This window comes from Salvelinus fontinalis, chromosome 9 (genome assembly GCF_029448725.1).
Source record: "Salvelinus fontinalis isolate EN_2023a chromosome 9, ASM2944872v1, whole genome shotgun sequence".
In the NCBI taxonomy this organism is placed as follows: Eukaryota; Metazoa; Chordata; class Actinopteri; order Salmoniformes; family Salmonidae; genus Salvelinus; species Salvelinus fontinalis.
This window is the reverse complement of record NC_074673.1, coordinates 32,935,305-32,958,837: the sequence shown is the minus strand read 5'-3', so window position 1 is coordinate 32,958,837 and position 23,533 is coordinate 32,935,305. Positions and strand designations below refer to the sequence as shown.

The 23,533-nt window shown below is 41.6% G+C and overlaps 2 protein-coding genes across 2 annotated transcripts; one reads left to right on the top strand and one right to left on the bottom strand.

Moving 5' to 3' along the window:
- Positions 1-644: 644 nt before the first annotated feature.
- On the top strand, positions 645-10,070 carry si:dkey-24l11.2 (uncharacterized protein LOC100034462 homolog). Its single transcript, XM_055934145.1, has 12 exons — positions 645-978; positions 2,790-3,479; positions 3,643-3,702; positions 3,813-3,865; positions 6,090-6,234; positions 6,438-6,790; positions 6,979-7,207; positions 7,343-7,457; positions 7,566-7,686; positions 7,776-7,887; positions 7,961-8,073; positions 8,203-10,070. Exons 1-12 carry the CDS (start codon positions 949-951, stop codon positions 8,270-8,272), a joined length of 2,091 nt encoding a protein of 696 aa, XP_055790120.1. The 5' UTR covers positions 645-948; the 3' UTR covers positions 8,273-10,070.
- On the bottom strand, positions 6,550-18,538 carry kti12 (KTI12 chromatin associated homolog). The gene is made up of 11 exons (XM_055934146.1): positions 18,323-18,538; positions 16,416-16,467; positions 16,247-16,299; positions 16,054-16,109; positions 15,724-15,803; positions 14,781-14,940; positions 14,619-14,681; positions 14,386-14,454; positions 13,624-13,733; positions 13,450-13,474; positions 6,550-11,268 (listed from the first exon to the last, which is right to left on the bottom strand). Exons 1-11 carry the CDS (start codon positions 18,471-18,473, stop codon positions 11,251-11,253), a joined length of 837 nt encoding a protein of 278 aa, XP_055790121.1. The 5' UTR covers positions 18,474-18,538; the 3' UTR covers positions 6,550-11,250.
- Positions 18,539-23,533: the final 4,995 nt, after the last annotated feature.

Below are 23,533 nucleotides of genomic sequence, written 5' to 3'. Positions count from 1 at the left end.
ATCTGGGGTGCGAGAAACTAATTATACGTTGGGTGTACTGGCAGGTTGAATAAAGGCACATGGATAAATATATCTGTTATATACATGTATTAATTATGAAGAACATGGAAAAGTTTATATACATTTTTCCATTGCATAATAAAACAGTTTTAACCATAACATCCAACAGAATTCACTCCAATGTGTTCCACAAGCCAAAGTAGAGAAGGATAACTTACTGTTCACTCAGTTTATTTACAAGTCTCAAATATATAATTTCATTTGAAACAGGTTTGTTTCTCATAATCATTTAGTTTGAATTCAATTTCATAGAATTTCATCATAAGAATGTATTTGTCACCGGCTCCGAGTAAGAGTAAGAGAAACTAAAATCAGCATGTGTTCCAAATATTTTATCCCAGTGGCTGAAGTATGGTGCAAAGTTCTTGTTGAGTTTCTGATGGTGCACATCATCCTTGCTGGGCCCTCGATAAATACTGAAGGGTATCAGACGAGATGTGGACCACGGAAAATCATAACCGCAGTGATCCTCCACGGACACATAGACATGGAGCACCATAAAGACCCACGTGGTGAGAAGGTGCCATCTGGTTGGGCCTGACGTGATTGGGCCTGACACTGTTCCAGAGAGGCTGAAGACTCTACCAAGCATCGATCATCATGTTACAAGAATAAGACCCTCGATATTTATTGAAAAGGAGCACCAAGAGAACCTTGCACTTTCACAACCCTGTGAAGTTCAGTCTATGCAGCAATTTATGGTGCGAGCTGTGTCCATCTCACTCCATACCAGGAGAGGGCAATAAAGTATAACAATTGTATTCACTGCCCATGCCAGAGGAAGGAAAAACAACGTAAGCCATTAGACTTTGGCAGCAGCTACTGTATCTACTGAATGCAACAAAGTAACATCAGCTTTACAGATACAAACGTATAGCAAATAGCTACATGGAACGTTCACCTGTAAACAGCGTTGAGGTACGTTATTAAAAGATCTAATAGTGTTGTTGGGTTAACTCATTCAATATAAGTGCCATATTTTGACATTTTAGCTGGTCATGGCTAGAAGGGATGCAGTTATTTGTCAAAGTGACGTTAAAAGTCGCGTCGAGGATACTTTTTAAATTTTAGATAACACTAACCCCTTTTTTAACCTTATCCCAGTTCTCCTAACCTGCTAAGTAGTCACTGCTGACATTAGCTGCTTCCCATCTAGTCAAAACCATTTAATGTGTGTTATGATTTCGCTAGCTAGTAGTAGTAGGCCTACAGTACAGAAGATGGACACTGGAGGCTATTTCTAGTGAAATAGGTTAGTCTGAATTACAGTGCATTCGGGAAGTATTCAGACTCCTTCACTTGTTCCACATTTTGTTACGTTACAGCCTTATTCTAAAATTGATGAAATAGAAATGTTTGTCATCAATCTACACACTACCCCATGTTGACAAAGCGAAAACAGAAATACCTTATTTACATAAGTATTCAGGCCATTTGCTATGAGACTCAGGTGCATCCTGTTTCCATTGATCATCCTTGATGTTTCTATAACTTGATTGGAGTCCACTTGTGGTAAATTCAATTGATTGGACATGATTTGGAAAGGCACATACCTGTCTTTATAAAGTCCCACAGTTGGCAGTGTATGTCGGAGCAAAAACCAAGCCGTGAGGTCGAAGGAATTGTCCGTATCGCTCAGAGACAGGATTGTGTCAAGGCACAGATCTGAGGAAGGGTACCAAAACATTTCTGCAACATTGAAGTTCCCCAAGAACACAGTGGCCTCCATCATTCTTAAATGTAAGAAGTTTGGAACCACCAAGACTCTTCCTAGAGCTGGCTGCCCGGCCAAACTGGGCAATCGGGGGAAGGGCGTTGGTCAGGGAGGTGACCAAGAATCTGATGGTCACTCTGACAGAGTTCCTCTGTGGAGATGGGAGAACCTTCCAAAAGGACAAGCATCTCTGCAGCACTCCACCAATCAGACCTTTATTGTAGAGTGGCCAGACAGAAGCCACTCCTCAGTAAAAGGCACATGACAAGCCACTTGGAGTTTGCCAAAAGGCACCTAAAGACTCTCACACCATGAGAAACAAGATTATCTGTTCTGATGAAACCAAGATTGAACTCTTTGGCCTGAATGCCAAGCGTCACATCTGGAGGAAACCAGGCACCACTCATCACCTGGCAAATACCATCCCTACAGTGAAGCATGGTGGTAACCTGCTCAGGACCTCAGACTGCGGCGAAGGTTCACCTTCCAACAGGGCAATGACCCAAAGCACTCAGCCAAGACAAAGCAGGATTGGCTTTGGGACTTGAGCTTGATAGAACATCTCTGGAGATACGTGAAAATAGCTGTGCAGTGACGCTCCCCATCCAACCTGACAGGGCTTGAGAGGATCTGCAGAGAAGAATGGGAGAAACTCCCCAAATACAGGTGTGCCAAGCTTGTAGCATCAAACCCAAGAAGGGATATTTCTGTTTTATATTTTTAATACATTTGCAAGAATGTCTAAACCTGTTTTTGCTTTGTCATTATTGGGTATTGTTTGTAGATTGATGAGGGGGGGGGGGGGGAACAATTGAATTCATTTTAGAATAAGGCTGTAATATAACAAAATGTGGAAATAGGCAAGGGGTCTGAATACTTTCCAAATGCACTGTATATCTGTTGTGACAAACTACATTTCGTATTTTTTTGTTTCAGTGATGGTCTTTTCAGTGTTTCCTACTTTGTACTCCCTGTACGTTTTCATGAATGTCATAACAAGAGTTATTTTCTATAGGTATCACCAGAGAGCAATGGGGATTCTGTCGCCCTGTGTCACAATGAGGAAGAGAGCAGGAATCAACCAGCACATGGTGGCCCTCAAGTCCAGCTGTGTCGTTTCTACTCACAGGGACGGCACTGTAACTTTGGGAGGAAGTGCCGCTTCCTCCATCAAAGAGGAGATTCCACCACCCTCACCCAGGGGAAGGTAGAGAACAGGACAAACCAAAGGTCAGAACAGGAGAACCAAAGAGGGACAGGCCCTCACAGCCACCCTGGAATCACATCGCAGAATCCAGCGATTGACAGCCCTGGAGATGTAGGCCACAGGCTGCCCTCCAAACCAAGGGCTGCTCCAACCAGAGGTGAGAGGGCCAACAATCGCCGGCCCTGTCGCTATTTTCTCTCTGGGTGCTGCACCATGGATGATAGATGTCACTACTGGCACCCACCACAGTTTCCCCTTGCTGATGACCAGCCTGTAGGAGTCGGAGGCAGGCCCAGGGTGCCCCATGCCCCCCCTCCCAGTGCCCTTCAGGTGGTCAAACTGAGTGACCTGACTGACAATATCACCAAACAGCTACGGGACACTGAGATCAAGCAGCTGATAAAGCGTTTTCCTAAAGAGCAGCTTATTGTGCAGGAACGGAGCGACGGCCAAGTCACCTTCTACCGAGCCACAGTACAGCCCACTGATCCAGACTGGGTAAACATTGTCTGCATTTTTCCAATCCACAATACAAGGCCTCAAAGGTCATTGTCTTTTATCGTTTCTACTATGATATAGTTTTATGAACATCATAGGAATGTTACAACATGGAAAATTGTGCATAAAAACATGCTGACTCACTCCTTATACTGTTTTTCAGCCTTTTGACTTGAAAGACGTTGACATAATGGTGAGCTTTCCGGAAAAGTACCCACAAGAGGTAAACTCAAATCTTTGACCTACGAATCTCATCTGTTTGATTATAATCCTATTGTGTCTAGAGCTAAGACTTAAGGTGCACTTTCTTTTTTTTTTTTTTTTTTTCTCCAGATATTTACATTAGATATACCACTGGACCAGGACTTGCCATCAGTTATGGGAAGGTGAGAGAAACTTTATTTTATTTTCAATGGCTTTACAGTCTAAATACAATAACACTTTCATAAGTTTTGATACATTTTTCTCAATGTGTCCGTCCACATAGACATGTTGTAACACTCATACATATACCAGTGGCGTGCCGTGGGCCTGGGGCCTGGGCCTTCAGTGAGGTACTACACAGTCCCACCCGAATTAATCCACCTCATTATGATGCCATGGCTCTAGACACTATACATTTAGACAGAAACGCAGTATAACCAGGCGTTGTGTCACCTTGAAATTGACAAATTGACATTTTTGGGTAAACACTGTTTACCCAAAAACATGGCACAATCAATGAGTCTTTTCAATATTTCCCTTCACCTTTTCATTGTGCAGCTCCGTTTGCCCTGCGCTCCTGTTCTTTGAGCTGTAGATCCACTCCGGTGTCCCCAAAAGTTTTCAAAAGCACCATTGCTTGTTAGTGCCCAGCCGTACTTTGGTGTCTCGTTGCTGCCTTGGTTAGACAACTCAAGTTTGCAAAGCCAGTGTGGCTCCAAACACCAAATCGATCACTTGCAAATAATAGACATTCCCAGCAGTACAGTTTGCAGTGCTTCTCGGAGCCAAGGAGCCTGTGAGCCATTGACAGCGCTCGTAGTTGAAACTTTGAAAGTGGCGAGCGAACGAAGCCCTTTCCCGCCTGTGACAGGCTTTGTGGCGTCGGGCGACCTCTCCTTACAATGTCTAACTTTTCTTGAAAAGTTCGTCTTGAGAATGGCGTTATAATTATATCCTCGACCAAATCGATATCTTCTCCTCCTTCCGCCATTGTGGGTTGAAAAAACAGCTTAGTAGTACGTGAATTAATTTGTTTATCAAATTCAGTTTCCTAGATCTCCATAGGACCTGCCTCTCAATATTGGTAATCCAATCAAAAGACGTGCACGCACTGCGCCTGCTAGCTGGCTCCTGTGTAACACTGGAGCCAGCCAGCAGGCGTACAATAGCCAACTCTAAAGCTGATTGGTTGACACTAAATTTTCATTTCCATTCACTATAAGCTACAAGCGCCCGCACTGTTGATTCTGAAGGCCTGAGGGCAGATTTTAGACCCCTGGCAACACATGATGGCTGAATATGATTGGATAAAAGATCTAACATAAAGACCAGCCCTCCAAATCTCAACCTGGGGCTGGAAGCAGTGCAACCAAGAGGAAAGCTATGAAATGAAGAGTATAACTCTTACTCTGGGGAATAATTTAATACATATTTATGGGAAAATATATTAAAAAAAATATATATATTCTGATGATGTTTAGGCCAGCAGAGAAGGCCTTGCAGGCCCTGACGGCCCACCACTGACATATACATACACTGCTCAAAAAAATAAAGGGAACACTTAAACAACACAAGTAACTCCAAGTCAATCACACTTCTGTGATATCAAACTGTCCACTTAGGAAGCAACACTGATTGACAATACATTTCACATGCTGTTGTGCAAATGGAATAGACAAAAGGTGGAAATTATAGGCAATTAGCAAGACACCTCCAATAAAGGAATGGTTCTGCAGGTGGTGACCACAGACCACTTCTCAGTTCCTATGCTTCCTGGCTGATGTTTTGGTCACTTTTGAATGCTGGCGGTGCTTTCACAATAGTGGTAGCATGAGACGGAGTCTACAACCCACACAAGTGGCTCAGGTAGTGCAGTTCATCCAGGATGGCACATCAATGCGAGCTGTGGCAAAAAGGTTTGCTGTGTCTGTCAGCGTAGTGTCCAGAGCATGGAGGCGCTACCAGGAGACAGGCCAGTACATCAGGAGACGTGGAGGAGGCCGTAGGAGGGCAACAACCCAGCAGCAGGACCGCTACCTTCGCCTTTGTGCAAGGAGGAGCACTGCCAGAGCCCTGCAAAATGACCTCCAGCAGGCCACAAATGTGCAGTTGTTGAATCTTGTTATTTTCATACAAATATTTACAAATGTTAAGTTTGCTGAAAATAAACGCTGTTGACAGTGAGAGGACGTTTTCTTTTTTTGCTGAGTTTATATATCTCAGTAATTGTGGCACAGTGATGCCGAAACGTTGGTGATTAACCTAATAAATTACTGGGAGTTCATATATAGTGTGCACGACTCTCTTTTTTTTAATAGGTTATAGTTTATTCGCTGTTAATCAGCACCTCTACATACAATAATTGTCTCTGGGTGTGCGCCAGCTCATGGTTTTTTATTCACATAGATATGTTGAACAAGCCTCACTGGAATGGCTACAGGCTAAACATGCCACCAATCAGCTGATGGGTAAGGTGGAGCTGCTCTTCCGGCCCTTCCTTCGCTGGTTGGATCGCAGCATGGAAAGACTGTTCACTGAGGGAGCCAGGCAGGTGAGACTGTAGACTGGTATAAAAACAGAGTTCCATTTATGTTAGTCTACTTAGTATGATATCCTTCTGGTAACCTCTGTTTTCCATGAGAGACTGTGGTGATGTTATGAATTCTCTGTGTTGTATTAGTTTATTTCCTTAAAACTACTTAACAACTTGACAGCAGCGTTCTAATCCTTTCTCTCTTTTAAATCTCTCCTCAGTTGAAAAAAGACATGGAGATAGCAAAGGCTGGAATTCAGTTTGTGCCATACCAGCAGCTCCAGGCAACCGTGTGCAAAGAGCCTGCCGCTGATGACACGCCTGACCCTGTCCTCCACACGGCAACTGATGAGGAGAGCAGAGAAGGAGAAGATGAGGAGTGGAAAAAACTATTGTACCCTGGCTGTGATGATGATGATGGTGTTAGTGATGAAGAGGACCAGGGGAATGTGGAGAATATTAAGCTCAGTGAGCCCCGCAGAGGAACAGAGGTGAAGCTGCTTGGCCTGAGGCTGGGAGAGGGCATGGCGACCGTGGTCGCCACACAGATCACTGTGTGTCTGCAGTGCAGCAGGTGAGCAGACAGACTGTCCTCCACTGATGCCATCTACTGTAGCCTACACTGTATCTCACATTTTCCCCTTGGAATATTGCCTATAGGAGGAAAGATTAAACTTATCTGCAGTATTTTTTTTGGTGTTGATGGGACTTGGAGATGTGACTTAAGTGTGTGTCTGTCTGGCCTGTGTGTGTTGTTTGCAGGTGTAAGGTGACAGCAGACCTGACTCTAAATGGCAGGAACCCCTGCACGGCCCAGTGTGAGAAGTGTAACGCAGGGATCAGTGCTGCTTTCAGACCCAGCATGCTGCACCACTACAGTGACGTCCTGGGCTATCTGGACCTGGGTACCGCTGCTCCTGTGGACCTGGTCCTGCAGGACTGTGATCTGGTCATTGTCTGCCTCAACTGCTCCAAAGAGGGACCTGTGAAGGTCACCAACACTCTGTTCATTGCTGCATTCTTGTCTTATGATGATGAAAGTATTTATATCTGGGTGAAGTTTTGATCTAAGACGGTCTGTTCTGTTATTTGATTAGTCTGCTTTTGTGTATTATTTTGTCTGCAGAACCTTTTGTATGGCCAGAGCAAGGAGTTCAACTGTCAGCACTGTCACAGCAAACTCAGCATCCTGGTTGACAGCACACGATTCCAGTACATTCCGCCACGCAAAGAGAAAACCGGTCAGAAACAAAGGCCTGTAGTATGATTTTAATGATGAAATATGGAAGAAGGTTAAACAGCTGTTTTGGCTATTCTGTCTGTAATACATAGTTGACTGTACTGTACAGGGCACAGTGACTCTTCACTGACCTATCGGCGTAACATAAGGGACCCTGCCATACAGATGGGGAAACCACTACCGGAAAAGGGATCCTGCAAACACTACAGACAGAGTCATCGCTGGCTCAGGTTCTTAGCCACCTCTTTCCCTTTAACATCATTTTGTGTTGCCAAAGTAAACTTTGCTGGTGAGTGACATCCCATGGGTGTGCTCTCAGGTTCTCATGCTGTGGCCGGGCCTACCCCTGTGACGTGTGTCATGACGAGGACCAGGACCACCCCATGGAGCTGGCTACCAGGATGATCTGTGGTCACTGCTGTAAAGAGCAGGTAAGCTGCCTGGATGGCTAGAGTAGTGCATCTCCATATGCTTACCCTAAACTGCTGTTGTCCTTACTTGTAGCCGTACAGCAATGGGAAGCCCTGTGTCAGCTGTGGAGGCATGATGACGAGAGGAGCCTACACCAGTCACTGGGAGGGAGGACTGGGCTGCAGGAGCAAAGTCAAAATGAGCAGGTACTATACTGTACACGCACGCATACCGATGTCTAAACACATCATCTTACTTTAAAATAAATTGCATTATATTTTTGTTCAAACCTGATGAAATTGTGCATTCATAAATCTATTTTCTCTCATTTACAGAAATGATAAACACAAGTATGCCAGCACAAACAAAACAATTTCACGGAAAGCAGCCAGCGAAAAGAAATAATCAGAGACAACATGTTAACGCTATGGCAGTGGTTGATCAGGCTTGCTCTGTGTGATTCAAGAGCAACCCTTCTATCAATGCATTATTGATTTCTAATAAATCAAGTATTGTAATGTTATCCAGCTGATGTGATTGGTGAGAAGTGTTAACATTGTTGTGAGGATTGAGCCTCGGTCCTGGAGTAGCACTCAGCCTTGTTGCCCTGGTGTGAACATGCAGCAGAACACTCTCCGGCACAGTACAAGTAACCCTGGTGCTTGTGCTCATTGTAATCACAGACACTCCCATTATGTTTCTTATCTCTGTAACAGCCTCCAAGTGCCTTGTAAAATCAATGCAATGCCCTAAATTTACAGTAGACTCTTTAGTGTTGCCACTTTTCCAATTCTCTCACAATTTAACACACTCATCATTTAAGGATGAGTGCTATTCCACTGGGCACAATCGTCAGTTCAACGTTTAGTTTTGATTTACATTTGGTTGAGTTGTCAACTAATGCGAATTCAATGTAAAATCAACAAAAAATGTCACTGTGTAATTGGATTTAGGTTTGAAAAAAATACAAAATTCCCTTACTTTGACTTTTTGCCAATCCGATCAGTTTCCCACGTTGATCTATGGGATCAGTGTCCCTAAACCGGAACAGTTGTTGCTCAATATTCAATAGTGTGACTAGAATGACGTTGTAAACAACAGTGACTTAGACATGTCTTATGGCCAGAAAGCTTAAATTCTTGTTCATCTAACTGCGGTGTCCAATTTACAGTAGCTATTACGACAACAAAAATACCATGCTATTGTTTGAGGATAGTGCACAACAACAAAACACATCATGGCAACTGGTTTGATACATTCACCTCTGAAGGTAAATAATGTACTTACATTCAGTAATCTTGCTCTGATTTGTCATCCTGAGGGTCCCAAAGATAGTGTAGTTTTGTTTGAAAAAATGTATTCAAATATAGGAACTCGCTCCACCTCACACTGCTTCCATCTTGTGGACAACATCTAAATTACACCTAAAATCCTATTTGAGTGTATGGCCTTTCTCTTGCTTTTCAAAGATGATGGAACAATTTTTTTTTTAAACACATGTTTTTTGTTTGTATTATCTTTTACCAGATCTAATGTGTTATATTCTCCTACATTCATTTCACATTTCCACAAACGTCAAAGGGTTTCCTTTCAAATGGTATCAAGAATATGCATATCCTTGCTACAGGCAGTTAGATTTGGGCATGTCATTTTTGGTGAAAATTGAAAAAAAGGGTTGAACCTTTTTAATCATCACATAATTTTTTATTGTTGAAATAACATGGAAACGATGATTCAACCAGTTTTTACCCAGTGGGATGCAACTGTGTTCTGTTTCTCAGAACTGTGTTTTTGTGTCTTTTAGGTGGGCAGGCTAGACAATCTTGGGAGTTTGACCATGGCATCTGGATAGAATAGCTGTGACAGGTTTGCTTTCTTGACCTTAACTAAGTAGCTCCACAAACAGATTATTAGGTAAGATTACATCAGGTTAGGCTACATAAGGATTAAGTAAGATTACATACGATTGGAATCTATGACTAAATGAACTCACTAATCTTCTAAAATAATTTAAGAGCACATAGCCAATGAACAGATGGAAAATAACAGATTTCATGGACTCAACTAATGCTATTGAGAATCAAAATGATGATTGACCATTTTTATATGAATAGGTCACCATGGGGGTCTCGAATTGAAATACAAATATGTAAGAAATGAATGTTGTGGATATTATCAATTTAATAAATTATACTGATTAAGATGCCTTGCAATTCAGTTTTAACTTGATAGGTAACATGTATAATTAACTCAAGCAGGGACCAACATATCTGTATCTGGTACAATATGACTTACCATTTTGAATGAGCTGATTAACTAACTGGCCTGTTGTGATAAACTGCCAGTGGGAGGACAGTGTTGCAGGCCCTAACTTGGAACTGGTCAAGGTCGAAAGGTTTGTGTGTGTGCCGGAAGATTAACAAAATCCACCAGAAAAGGACTTATTGTTGAAATTGTATGCAGAATTTTTTTAAACAAAAAAACAGCTGTCTCATTGATGTGAGAGCCAAGTCCTTAGCTCAGCACTATATAAAGGGAGAATGTCTTCTCTCTGCACATTACAGCCACAGGCATCCAGAGTAACCAGGATGTTGAACATCAGCAAGGTTCAGTTGCCTTTGCAGGTTCCTACCTTCTCCAGATCCTCCGATAGGCTTCTTCAGCCTCTATGGGACTATTTCCTTTTCAACCACTACTTTCTCATCTCCTCTCCCTTCTTCCCTGTCATACTCTGCTTCTCCAGTTACTTCTTCTCCAGTCTCCCCTTTGCTGTACTAGACCTCCTGGGAGACAAGGTCCCCTCCATTCACCACTACAAGATCCAGCAAGAGAGACGTCCAACCATGAGGATGATGGCAAAGAGCTTCGGAAGGGCTGTGTATAACCACTTGATCTTTGTTCTGCCTGCTGTGCTGACTCAGACCTGCTTTATGCCTTCAGTGGTGCTGCCTTCCAGTGCTCCAACTGTGGTAGAGGTTCTCATTGATGGACTTGCTGCTCTTCTTCTTTTTGACACCCAGTACTATATGTGGCACTTTGTGCACCACAAGCATCCACAACTGTATCGGTGGGTCCATGCCATCCACCACGAATACATGGCACCCTTTTCCTGGAACACCCAGCAACTCAGCATTCCAGAACTGATAACCGTGGGATTCTGGAGCAACCTGGACCCCATCCTGCTGAAATGCCACCCTTTTACTACCTGGTGCGTCACCATCTTCAGTATCTGGATGTCAGTGGAGGACCACATAGGCTATGACCTGCCATGGGGTCTCAACCACCTGGTACCATTTGGTCTGTTAGGAGGAGCACCAGCTCATGACATGCACCACCAGAAGCCCAACAGTAACTATAGACCTTTCTTCAGCCACTGGGACAGGCTATTTGGCACTGCCATCCTGCCAGGGAAAATAACAGAGAAAAAAGTTGTGTATTCACTGTAAATAGGACCATTCACTATCATTTTGATTACCCTCATGCTTACATGTTAGAATAAATGTATTTGTTTTTATTAGTAATTTACTGACATCAATTGTATTAAAATGTACTAAACTTTTATACACGTGTAAAGTTTTTCTAAATGGATGAATCATATGACAATATAATGGGTAGAATAAGAGCAAAAGTAATGGTCCTTAGTAACACATAGTCGGAGGGTACAACTATACAGCAAACTCCAAGTTTACCTTTTGCCCCAGAGGATGGAAGCAAACTATTTTTTAAATCACATTTTGTCATGCATGTTCAGTCTGATTCAACAAATAACATTCTACACCATGCAGCATAAATGTGCTTTCTTACATAAAAGATTATTTCGGTCTTTGAAGAGGTACAGCTTAGTCAGGATGTTCCTGTTTTCCTCTGGTTAGAAGGGTTTAGGAGATTTCTAATCAACAAATCCACTGTTTGTTTGCCAGGGTCAAGGTTGAAGTACAGGACAAGAACAATTGAGCCAATTAGAGACATAGCTATGTGACAGAACTTGGTTAAACCAAAAATCTAGTATGATATAACTTATAGAGCCATATAAACTGGCATAGCTCTTTGGGTGATCTAAAAAGACAGTTCCAAAGCATCCAAATAAATGGACTCCACTCTTTTATTTATTTTACTAGGGAAATCAGTTAAGAACAAATTCTTATTTTCAATGAGGAACAATGGGTTAACTGCCTTGTTCAGCAGCAGAAGGACAGATTTTTACCTTGTCAGCTCAAGGATTTGATCTTGCAACCTTTCGGTTACTAGTCCTACACTCAAACCACTAGGCTACCTGCCACCTTATAATGAATTGGTAAGGAGAATACAATAAATGGACCACTCTACATGAATTGATAAGGTAAGGAGAATAAAATAAATGTATTATGGCATCCTGTTACTCTGTAGCCTACACCATTTTCAGATCACGTTGGACCTGGAGCGGAAACCTTAATGTCAGGGAGGTACTTATAAGGGAATGGGGACTTTTTTTTAGACTGGGTTAGCACAAAGACTTGTCCACTACCATCTGCGTTTAGTCTGAATAATTGACAGAGAGTGGATTTTGCTCATATGTCTCCCTAGGAACAAAGGCAAGGCAATCTGAAAAGCACAGGGTGATGATACAAAGCCTATGGGCTCGCTGGTCATTAATGAGAAACCACTGAGATGGAATAGAACTCCACAAGGAAAACATGTTAGCTTTCTAAATGCTTTAGGAATATTCAAGAAAATAAATGTCAGTGTTGCTCTCATCAAAATTGACATTTTAACTCTTTGAAATGAGCCCTTATTTCTCTTAATCTCCTGATTTTGCAATTACAGTAGCATCAGCAGGCATACGATGACATTAATGTAATTGATAAGACAAAGTGTTACAATTAGCAGGCAGCAAAGCCTAACTTGGGAAGTGGTCACACGTCAGGCTAAAGCGATGACGCATCAAACACCTCCGAAATAGTCTCAGCAGTAGGATGGAATTATCCTGCTTACGTCAGGGACCATCAACTCGATTCAGCCGCAGGCCAATTCATTGCACATCCCCACAGACCCACTGCTTGGAGTACTGAAGCCACAAGTGAACTGACATTTTGTATTGTGCTGTATTCTCACTGAAAACAGCTAACAAAATCCCTGACCATCCTATTGTACAGGGTAGTGCATGTTTCAATAAACATTAATCCATGATTCTTAACTGTCAGTGTATGGTTTTGTAGTTTTGTATTATGAATTTAATGGATTACACATTGCACCCACAATGTTATACTAGTATAGAATTGAAAGCAATAATCAATGCATATTGACAAATATAAAATATTATAAACTAAGAAATTGAGCAGTCATGCAGTGTCACTTTAATCTCTGCTTAGTGTAAAGACTGCTTAGCATACTAAACCAATGGGGAAAACCCCAATTGAAACATCTTGCATTAGCCTCCCAAGGACAAAAATAAACTGGATAAAGAATATTTATACTGCACTAATTAATCGACCGACTGTTACAGATTACCCCAAAAACCTGCCAGACTACTCTGTAATAAGTTTGCAGTCTTATATAATTTTGTGAAACATTAACAGCTAAATATGATCCATTTTGATTCATACCAAAAGGGCAACCTCGATGCAGCCTCTGAAACACATTAAGAGACACACAAAGATACTTAAAATGAAAGTTCTAAACATATCATACAAGGCATTCCCTTAATTTTATTGACCTGAACCAAAGGCGTTAAAATATAAAGTAATCAATGTATACTCTTGTTTAGATACTGTACAAACATGTTAGCAATGTGTCCAATATTCTCTGTCGGGTGCATCTTGGTGTAGCTGATGAACTGGCGTCGTAGTTTCCGGAGCTCTGCCATGTTTAGACTTCTGGTCAGTTCTATGTTTGACATCAGGTTAAGGAAACACTGTGATAAACACTGTTTACAACAATTCTCTGATGTGTCAGAGCTGAAAGCAAGGTTACGGTATCGAATACATTTGGCTTCGGCCCTTTTATGTCCCGAAACCACAATTTGAAGAGATTAATATATGCTTTCAGAAGGCTGTGAAAAAACGGCATCTCTCTGAAGACAATCAATATTCAACTCACATTTTGTAGTTCAAGACTCCACTAGCACTACTTTGCATGTGCTATGTTGTTCAAAGTGAGCTGCAGGGGGAACAACAAAGTACTGGTTTCTGAGTCTGCTTCGGAATCCTGATAAAAGCCAGTCGCCATGCTTCCAATGATTTGGTCCCTGTCTCAAACATCCTATGTGTTTGATGGCGAGACCTTTCTGGTGGCTCAGTTTCTGCGCCACCAACTGCATCAAATGAAAGATACTCTTTGATGGATATCCATTTATCCACAGCCCCATGCTAAGAGGTCCAGTTATTTGATACAAGATTACTTTAACCCCTGTTGGTGCTAGACTGTTGTGAGGTGGTGATTAAATTAAAAAGAATACGTCCATGAGAGACTGTCAAATAAACAATACATTTTAGAAGGAGGGGGTTATTTGTGAGCAACATGCAAAATGTGGCAAAGGATATCTTTTCTGTAGCGCCTGGAACAGCAATGAGATCCCCTGGAACACTTGTCTTCTGGGAGTTGAGAATTGCCTGGAACAAACAGAAAGAGTCAATATACATTCTTCCAACAGACAGCATTGCAGGCAGTATTTAATAACACAACTGAAGCAATAATGTTGTGCATTAAAAAATAATCAATTCAACAAATGATCCTGAAAGAAAAACAGAGAAACAGAAGAAAACAGCAGGCTCACCATCAACACATCTTGCGTGACTTTGTCCAGCTCATACAAGAAGTTTGTAGATGACAGTGGTTGCTGCAACAGATGGATGAAAAACTTCACCTAAAACCTGAAACTACCAACTGCATGCAGAAACATTACTTTGTGATTTATGCATGTAAACAAGTTCCTTACACTCTGTGTCGACTGGTTAGGAGGGGGTGCCTTCCTTTTGAAGATGGCATCAGAGATGGCTTCAAATGGAAGTGTGTCTTCTTTCTGAATGGTGAAAAGTGGGCTGTCCCATCTGTTCCTGGAGTCTGGAGTTTCAAATCTCAGCACCAGCGCATCTAGGCTGTGAAAGCAAAACCAAAGATCATGAGTCTGCAAGTCACATTAGCAAATGGAATTTCACTCATGCATCTAATTGAAGCCTATGACATTTTCGTTGTGCATATAATTGTGATAATGTAAATGACTAAAATGTAATTGGAAATCAGGGCTCCTGAGTGGCGCAGCGGTCTAAGGCACTGCATCTCTGGCAACCCTAGTTCGATTCCAGGCTGTATCACAACCGGCCGTGATTGGGAGTCCCATAGGGCAGCGCACAATTGGCCCAGCGTTGTCTGGGTTTGGCCGGTGTAGGCTGTCATTGTAATTAAGAATTTGTTCTTAACTGACTTGCTTAGTTAAATAAAGGTTACAAATACAATGTATTGATATGAGATTGTGATTTATTTTATTGATTATGTATTTCTTTCTTTCCTTTTGTTTCCATAAAAACCTATTTGGGGACAGGTGTTGAAAATTTGCGTAAACTACAAAACACTATAGTGCAATGCATCAGACAATTGTTTATTAAAATTTGTCAATGTGTTTCCCTACCAAATAGAAATACATTAAATGTTGCCAATTTAGGCAATAACACAACATGAGCAAGAATTAGGCACCAATGGTATCTTAAAACATTTTCAAAAAGTAGTCTGAATTTGTTAAAATGTGGAGATGGCTATGTTGTTTAGACATACAATGACTCATTGAGAACAAGGCGGGTCTTTGAGCAGTACTGTCTTTAGCTCTTATAAATCCTGTGAGCAAAATAAAAATTGTCCAAGGGAAAGTAACTTGGTCTACTTACATCTCCTGAGTGTACTGCTCTTCAACATCCCTTTCTGTGTTCCATGTTGAGCTCACTTCGGCTGACGTCAAACAGTAAACCTTCATAAATAAATATGGTACAATTAAGAGGTAAATCTCAGTGTCACCGAGAAAACAAATCTCATGAATTAAAGAAAGCATATTTTGATTGGTAGCGTACACAAACTACATAAGCACTGTACGCCATGGTGCTCCTAAATTTGAAACAGAGTGCAAACTCCACCCACCCATAATGGCTAGTCTTACCCCAAGGGGTATCATGCACAGCCACTGTTAAAATCATGTTTTCAATCAACAACATATCACATACCAGACAGTGAGGCGTCTGTGTGTGTTTGATCAGACAAAAAAGTTCATATCTGTAACCTAATGGATTACAATAGAAGAAACACAAATTTAAAGACGTTTAGGTTAGGTGATATACGTAGAAAGCACCACCCACACACTTTTATTTGCAATATCGATCAAAATCAATTATAAAAAACAAAATGGAGAACATTTACCTTTGATATAGTTCAATGAATCCAGAATTACAATATCCTCTTTGTTGATTCTCCTAATGCAATAAAGCAACATTTTTTATGAATTCTTATCTGTAACTTCAAAACAAATCAAATTTGATTCTGGAAATAGAGGCAGCAACTTTACACAATCTATGAGCAGTACACTCACCTCTCTGCTTCAGCTCTTAGAGATCCTCTTACATTTTTCTCATTCTGAGAATCTGTGACACATATCAACAATGTTAATGTGAGCTGGAACTACAATCAATATCCTATTTATTGGCTATTGCTTCACTGTTGTTAATACATAAGGGGAGGAATTTATGGGGAAATATTGGCACATGCTGCGGTCACGTGCTAGTTGGAACTAGGAAACTCAGAAATGTCCGAAGTGCTAACTGGTTGTAGACTGAACATAAATAAACGCAACATGTCAAGTGTTGGTCACATGTTTCATGAGCTGAAGTAAAAATCACAGAAATGTTCCATACACACAAAAAGCTTTTTCTCTCAAATTTTGTGCACATCCCCGTTAGTGAGCATTTTTCCTTTATCAAGATAATCCATCCGCCTGACAGGTGAGGCATATCAAGAAGCTGATTAAACAGCATGATCCTTACACACGTGCACCTTGTGATGGGGACAATAAAAGGCCACTAAAATGTGCAGTTGTCATACACAACACCACAGATGTCTCAAGTTGAGGGAGCGTGCAATTGGCATGCTGATTGCAGGAATGTCCGCCAGAGAATTGAATGTTAATTTCTCTACCATAAGCTGCCTCCAACATTGTTTTAGAAAATTTGGCAGTACGTCCAAGGGCATCACAACCGCAGACTGCATGTTACCACGCCAGCCCAGGACCTCCACATCCTGCTTCTTCATCTGCAGGATGGTCATAGACGAGCCACCCGGACAGCTGATGAAACTGTGGGTGTGCACAACCAATGAAATTCTGCACAAACTGTCATAGGAATATCCTCTGCGTGCTCGTCATCCTCAGAGTCTTGACCTGACAGCAGTTTGGCGTCGTAACCTACTTCAATGGACAAATGTTAACTTTTGATGGCCACTGGCATGCTGGAAGTGCGTTATTCACAGATTTATCCCGGTATCAACCAGGCAGATGGCAGACAGCATCGTGTAGGCGAGCGGTTTGCCCTATGGTGGTTATGGGCAGGCATATACGGACAATGAACACAATTTTATCAATGGCAATTTGAATGCACATTGTCATGCCATCCATTCGCCGCCATCACCTCATATTTCAGCATGGCCCCATGCATTTTTTCGTCATTTAGCAGACGCTCTTATCCAGAGCGACTTACAGTAGAGTGCATACATTTTATTACATTTTTACATACTGAGACAAGGATATCCCTACCGGCCAAACCCTCCCTAACCCGGACGACGCTATGCCAATTGTGCGTCGCCCCACGGACCTCCCGGTTGCGACAGAGCCTGGGCGCGAACCCAGAGACTCTGGTGGCGCAGCTAGCACTGCGATGTAGTGCCCTAGACCACTGCGCCGTTGTCATGCAGCTGAAAATGTCCGTTCTTCCATGGCCTGCATACTCAGACATGTCACTCATTGAACATGTTTTGGATGCCCTGGATCGAAGGGTACGACAGTGTACCAGCAGCTTCGCACAGCCATTGAAGTAGGACAACATTCCACAGGCCTGATCAACAGTATTGTCGAAGGAGATGTGTTGTGCTAGAACAGCAAGTTAGAACCACATAACTATAATTAATTATATTTCTATAATATCGGGAACAGTCGGTACAGAAAGGTGTAGGCTACATGCATGGCAACATTGCCCAGAACAAAGTGGTTGGGCAGTGGAGAATGCTGAGGGGAGGACAGCTCAAAATTTCTGAAACGGAATGGCATCAAAAACATGGAAACCGTGTATTTGATACCATTCCGCTACAAGCATTACCACGAGCCTGTTCTCCTTAATGAAGTTGCCACCAACCTCGTGGTTGAAAGGCATATATGAGCTAGCTACTGTTAGCTAAGACGTTTAGCTAGCTAACAACTGTAGCAAGCTAATCAGCTAACTCTCAGCATACCTGCGTATACAACATTCTTCTCAATTCCCAACTTTCCATCTCCTACAATGTGAACCTTTCTTTCTGTATTCTGTTCAAAGTATTCCTGTAATTCCACCGCTCTTCGTGTTTTGCCACTACATGGAAAACCACACATTACTATGAGCGGCATAATGCTAAAAACACATGCAGCTAGCTAGGCATAAACCCGGAAGTAGTATCCGGAAGTTATAACCACAGCCAGCCAACTCCATAAAGTAAAGAAATAAAAATATTTCTACAAAGTATCTTCTTAAAACCTGATAAAAACCTAATTGAAATCACACTGCTAACCATATGCCTAAACCTAACCTTAAATTAAGACAAAAAAAGCAAATTTTTGTTTTCGATCATTTTTACGACAGCAATTTTGACTTTGTGGCTGTTCTATCTAGTGGAAACCATTGGTTAGTTGTTTTTTCTCGCCTTCCACAATCTTGGGTGTGAAGCCGGGGGTGAATGTATAGTCGGTCAGGTATGGCGCCCGGGTGTTGTGCCGAAAAGCTCCCCCTTCGCGTGAACGCGCGCGCCTGCAAAAGAAATAGCGGTGGTACGCCATACCGGTAAAACATGAGCCTGTCACAATCATTCAAACAAAATGTCAAGACAACTGGGCTATAGCACCATTATTTATGCTTATCACTAGGCTACCTTATGTCGGAGAAATGAGCAAATGGACTTAACTGGTGATATAGCCTAAACTCCAAAATCCGATGTGGTTCTAAGAGACCATTTACATTTTGTCAAGGCAGAGATGATTGGCAGACACCGAGATGCGCGCGGACAGCAGTGGACGAATACATTCTGTCCTAATGACAATCTCGAAATGTTATTACACTTTTTGGTGTTTTGTATAAAATATGTATCTTTCCATTCACCACTGTTTGGAGGCTGGAAATATGTTGCGAGTGGATGAACGTGTAGCCTAGTAAAGGAGCCATTTGAAGTGACTGACAATCAGATGAAAACATCATGACTGGTTGTGTTTATGCCAGAATATAAGTTAATACATTTTAAAAGTTAAATGACAAATCTTTACTACTACACCTACAGAGATCCTATTGAATTAAAAGGGATTGTATGTAATTCTATGATTAGGCAACATTTTTGGGGGCGCTTGCACACATAGGAGGTCCCATACTGGGAATAAATTAAATGTGCTTTCATCCATGGTGTGAACTGGAGTGGTAGGCTCGCGATCCAGGTTTCTGGCGCACCTGACTCATCTATCACTGTCATTACTATACTGAACAAAAATATAAATGCAACATTTATATTGATTTTACTGAGTTACAGTTAATATGAGGAAATCAGTCAATTGAATTAAATCCTAATCTATGGATTTCACATGACTGGGAATATAGATATGCATCTGTTGGTCACAGATACCTTGAAAAAAAATGGGCCTCAGGATCTCATCACTATTGTTGTGCATTCAAATTTCCATCGATAAAATGCAATTGTGTTCGTAGTTTCATGCAGCACTCTCATCACAACGTTGACATCAGCAAATCGCTCACCCACATGACACCATACACATGGTCTGCCAGTTGTGAAGCTGGTTGGACCTACTGCCAAATTATTTAAAACCACGTTGGAGGTGGCTTATGGTAGAGAAATTAACATTACATTCTCTGGCAACAGTTCTGGTGGACATTCCTGCAGTCAGCATCAGTGCCGGAACTAGAGTTTTACATGGGTTGGCCAAGGCTACTTCAGGGGGTCCATAGACCATGACAGAAAATGTGTGTGTAACCCTAACCTGGCATCTAAGGAGCATGAATGACTCCTATGATTGCTGATTAGAGGTAGAAGTGATAATTCACTTAACCCGGAGTTCTTAAATGTAGTGATAGTGTGATAGTATGGTCCAAAAGGGTTACTTCACTGTAATTCTACAACATAGTGTAACGACCCTGGGTTTATAAGCGTGGAAATCGACTCTGCCGCTCGAGCATGCTTTTGCGGCACAGTCGACGGCGCGCCGGACCTCGGGCTAGAAGGTCGAGGGTTCGAGACCTGCTCCCTGCCTGTTTCACATACTGGAGAGACTTGGGTCACTCTGTTTTCATGAATATATAATCTGGGTCTATAAGTGTTGAACATCCAAAGTATTTTCAGAAAATAAAGCTCAAGCACCAAGGAGATAAGATAGCATTTGTGTGTTACATAAATTGCATTGTTTATTTACAAAAAAAACACACTGCAATTTGACATGCCAGGCATAAAAAATGTAAATAATTTTGGTGCCCATCAATATTACAAACTTACAGTATCATATTTATGCTCATAAATATTATGTTAACTAATAGCAAAGAAACGTTTTGGAATTGGCCTAATCAAGACCAAATTAAATCTGTGTGACATGATACCCTTTGGATTATCATTTTAGAATGTCAGTGTCCTAGCTAGTACACAGTGCAGGTTTTAACCATGACCAGAGGGACCGGTTAAGTTCCAAATGATCCTAGGTAGATTTAAAACAGCATAATTCTGCAGTTCTGCTGAGAACTGGCTAAATGTTTCACAAACTCATCCATGTTGATTGAGGGAGCGTGCCCTCCTTGACTCAACACTGAGAATTCTGAGGTGACTTTACATGTCATCAACCATTGTTGTACTAAGGTGGGATTTAATCAGTTTTAAAGCTGAGAAGCTTCTCTCGCAAGAAGCACTACTGACTGGTGTAACAACAGAAATCTTACAAAGTAGAAATAGCTCATGGAAGACCTCTTTATAAGGTTCTAGAAACACAACAAAGTCAAGGAGAGTAGACGGTCTGTCCCTTCCACTTTTCTCTCTCCTATCAAGAAGCCGCTTGGTTTGATGACACTCATGTTTGAGGTCCTCTAAATCTGAGGCTCCTCATTCAAGAATGTTGTACTCTTTGGGTTGAAAGACTGGACCCCTTGCATTATCTCACAATTCTTCTTTGAAAAACGCCTCTGCCACTCATCTGTGAGACTGTCAAGCACCTGATAAATGACCGCTCATTGGAAGCTCTCACCATCACTGAGTCGTGAAATCTTAAGCTTGTTTTAGACTGTCTTTTACACACTGTTTGTACACTTTTTTTTGCAATGCTCTGCTATCTCTTCAACCTCTTTCCATAGTTCTCCAAAGTAACCCTCACTTCTGTAGTCCTGTAATGTGACTATAAGGGCACCTACTAGATCCACAGCCCTTGCTAGGTGAAGAGAGCTTGATTGGAGCATGTCAGAAAAACATTTAGCATCACCAAGCACTTCACAAAAGGTAACCAAAAGCCATAGGAAATGTAAATCTATTTGAGAAAGAAGGCCCCTTGCCGCCACTGATCTATCACCACTATTTTCAAGTGTGATATCCTGTAGCACTCTCAGAACTGCTGAAAGATTGTCCCTCAGATTACGGCCATGCCATGTACTGTATCTGCATGCGCACCTTACATCCGTAAGTCTCTGTAGTTCCCTGGGCTGCTGCTGTGGATACAGCTCTTTCTGAACTGCAAGCCACTTGAGATGAATGTATGAGCCAGATACAAAGTTATAAAGCTTCTGCAGGAGAGCAAAACAGTGAACTGCCTCAGGCACTGATTTTACAGCATCGACAAGAACCAAATTCAAACAATGTGCATTACAGTGCACAAAAAAAAAATACTAATCTTGCACTGTTTTTAATCCGTGCAGACACCAGAATGGTTTCCGCTCATGACGGATGCACCGTCATTGCCTTGCCCCACAAGATTATTTCTGTATTCTAGATCATGTTTTTCAAGGCAATCAATTAGCATTTTTGTGAGACCTGCTGCATCTTATCTTTCAGCTGACTGAAAGTGTAAAAAGCTTTCATGGATGGTCCCGTTGTAATAGTACCTCACAACTTAAGACATTTGTTATTTTTTCTTTAAAATATTTGGTTTCATCTGCAATTACACCAAAAACTTAACTTTCTTTTACTTCTCTTAATATTTCCATTTGTACCATCTCAGCTAAGCCCTCACGAACTTTGTTCTGGATTTGGTGTCTTGTGTACTTAGCATTGCCACATTCATAATTTTCTCTATGAGAGGGTCATGCTTTGCTATTTCTTCTAAGATTGTCAAAAAATTACCCTTGTTGTGAGAGTCATCAGACTCTCGATGACATCTCTGCGCTATATATTGAGTGGCAGTTAATAGGAGCACATCTGTAATTGTTTTAATGTCAGTACAGTTTTCCTCCACTTTCTATTTCCGGTCCTCATTTCTGACATCTAACATTGATGAGTTGCTGTCAATAGCCCTTTTATGCTGATTCCAAGCATACATAGCATTGATATGATGCTCTGCCTTCGAATGGAGCTTAAACCCAGAATCTTTAAACAGCGCCTTTTTCCAGTTACAAAAACCTGACTGATGTGAAGGCAGATTCAGGTGCATTGGGCAGAGACAAATGCCTACATGTGAAACAATAAGTCAAATCCTGACTTACAGAATATTCAAGCCATGAATTGTCCTTATACCAGCAGCTGTAGAAAGCCCTTTTCCTAGTACCATGCTGAGTTCTGGGAAATGTTTTCAAACACAGCTGTACAGGACCCTCTTCTCTGGATCTTGAAATGTCTGAAATACACATTAAATAATGTGTCATATCTCTATAGAAATGTATAATTAAGTGATCCACAAGATTAGATACTAACAGCTGCTAACTAAAATGTGTAGTTTAAAGTATAGGCCTACCAGTGGGTCCTTTTGGAACAGCATATCTGGTGCTTGATGCAGTTGGGAGGGTCTCGATGACATCTCCTGGCAGCTCTGGCTCACTGTCTTGCTCTGTGTCATCCCTAGATACATCTATTACATTAACATAACACAAGAACCATTAGTGTATAATCACAATGCCACAGCCATCAAAAACACACGAATCAACAACCAACATTTTAAAGTGAGGCTTAATCTGACAAAACAATCTATTACAAACTGAAGCTAAACTTAAATTCTGAACTGTGCATGTGACTGACTGCCTGCTAGATGCTCTGACCTGGTGGTGGTAGACTGAGTCCTTGTGAAGTCTGACCACACTGACTCTGACTAGCCTCAGGTAGGGAGTTGCTCTGGGGTCCAGTGGTGAAGCAAGAGCTGGGGTCTGTTTGCACCTGATCTGCCTGTTTGTGCTTCTTTAAAAAGAAGTCTGATATCTCTCCCTTTCTCTTCATGTTTAATTGTGGTAATAT

Excerpts from the sequence above, each read along its gene's own strand:
- kti12 (XM_055934146.1), bottom strand. The coding sequence starts at position 18,473 with ATGCCGCTCATAGTAATGTGTGGTTTTCCATGTAGTGGCAAAACACGA. Across the intron at positions 16,300-16,415 it reads CTAAGAGCTGAAGCAGAGAG|GAGAATCAACAAAGAGGATA; the intron begins GTGAGTGTACTG and ends TTATTGCATTAG. Across the intron at positions 16,110-16,246 it reads TTCATTGAACTATATCAAAG|GTTACAGATATGAACTTTTT; the intron begins GTAAATGTTCTC and ends GTAATCCATTAG.
- si:dkey-24l11.2 (XM_055934145.1), top strand. The coding sequence starts at position 949 with ATGGAACGTTCACCTGTAAACAGCGTTGAG. Across the intron at positions 7,458-7,565 it reads GCCACGCAAAGAGAAAACCG|GGCACAGTGACTCTTCACTG; the intron begins GTCAGAAACAAA and ends TGTACTGTACAG. Across the intron at positions 8,074-8,202 it reads AGCAAAGTCAAAATGAGCAG|AAATGATAAACACAAGTATG; the intron begins GTACTATACTGT and ends TCTCATTTACAG.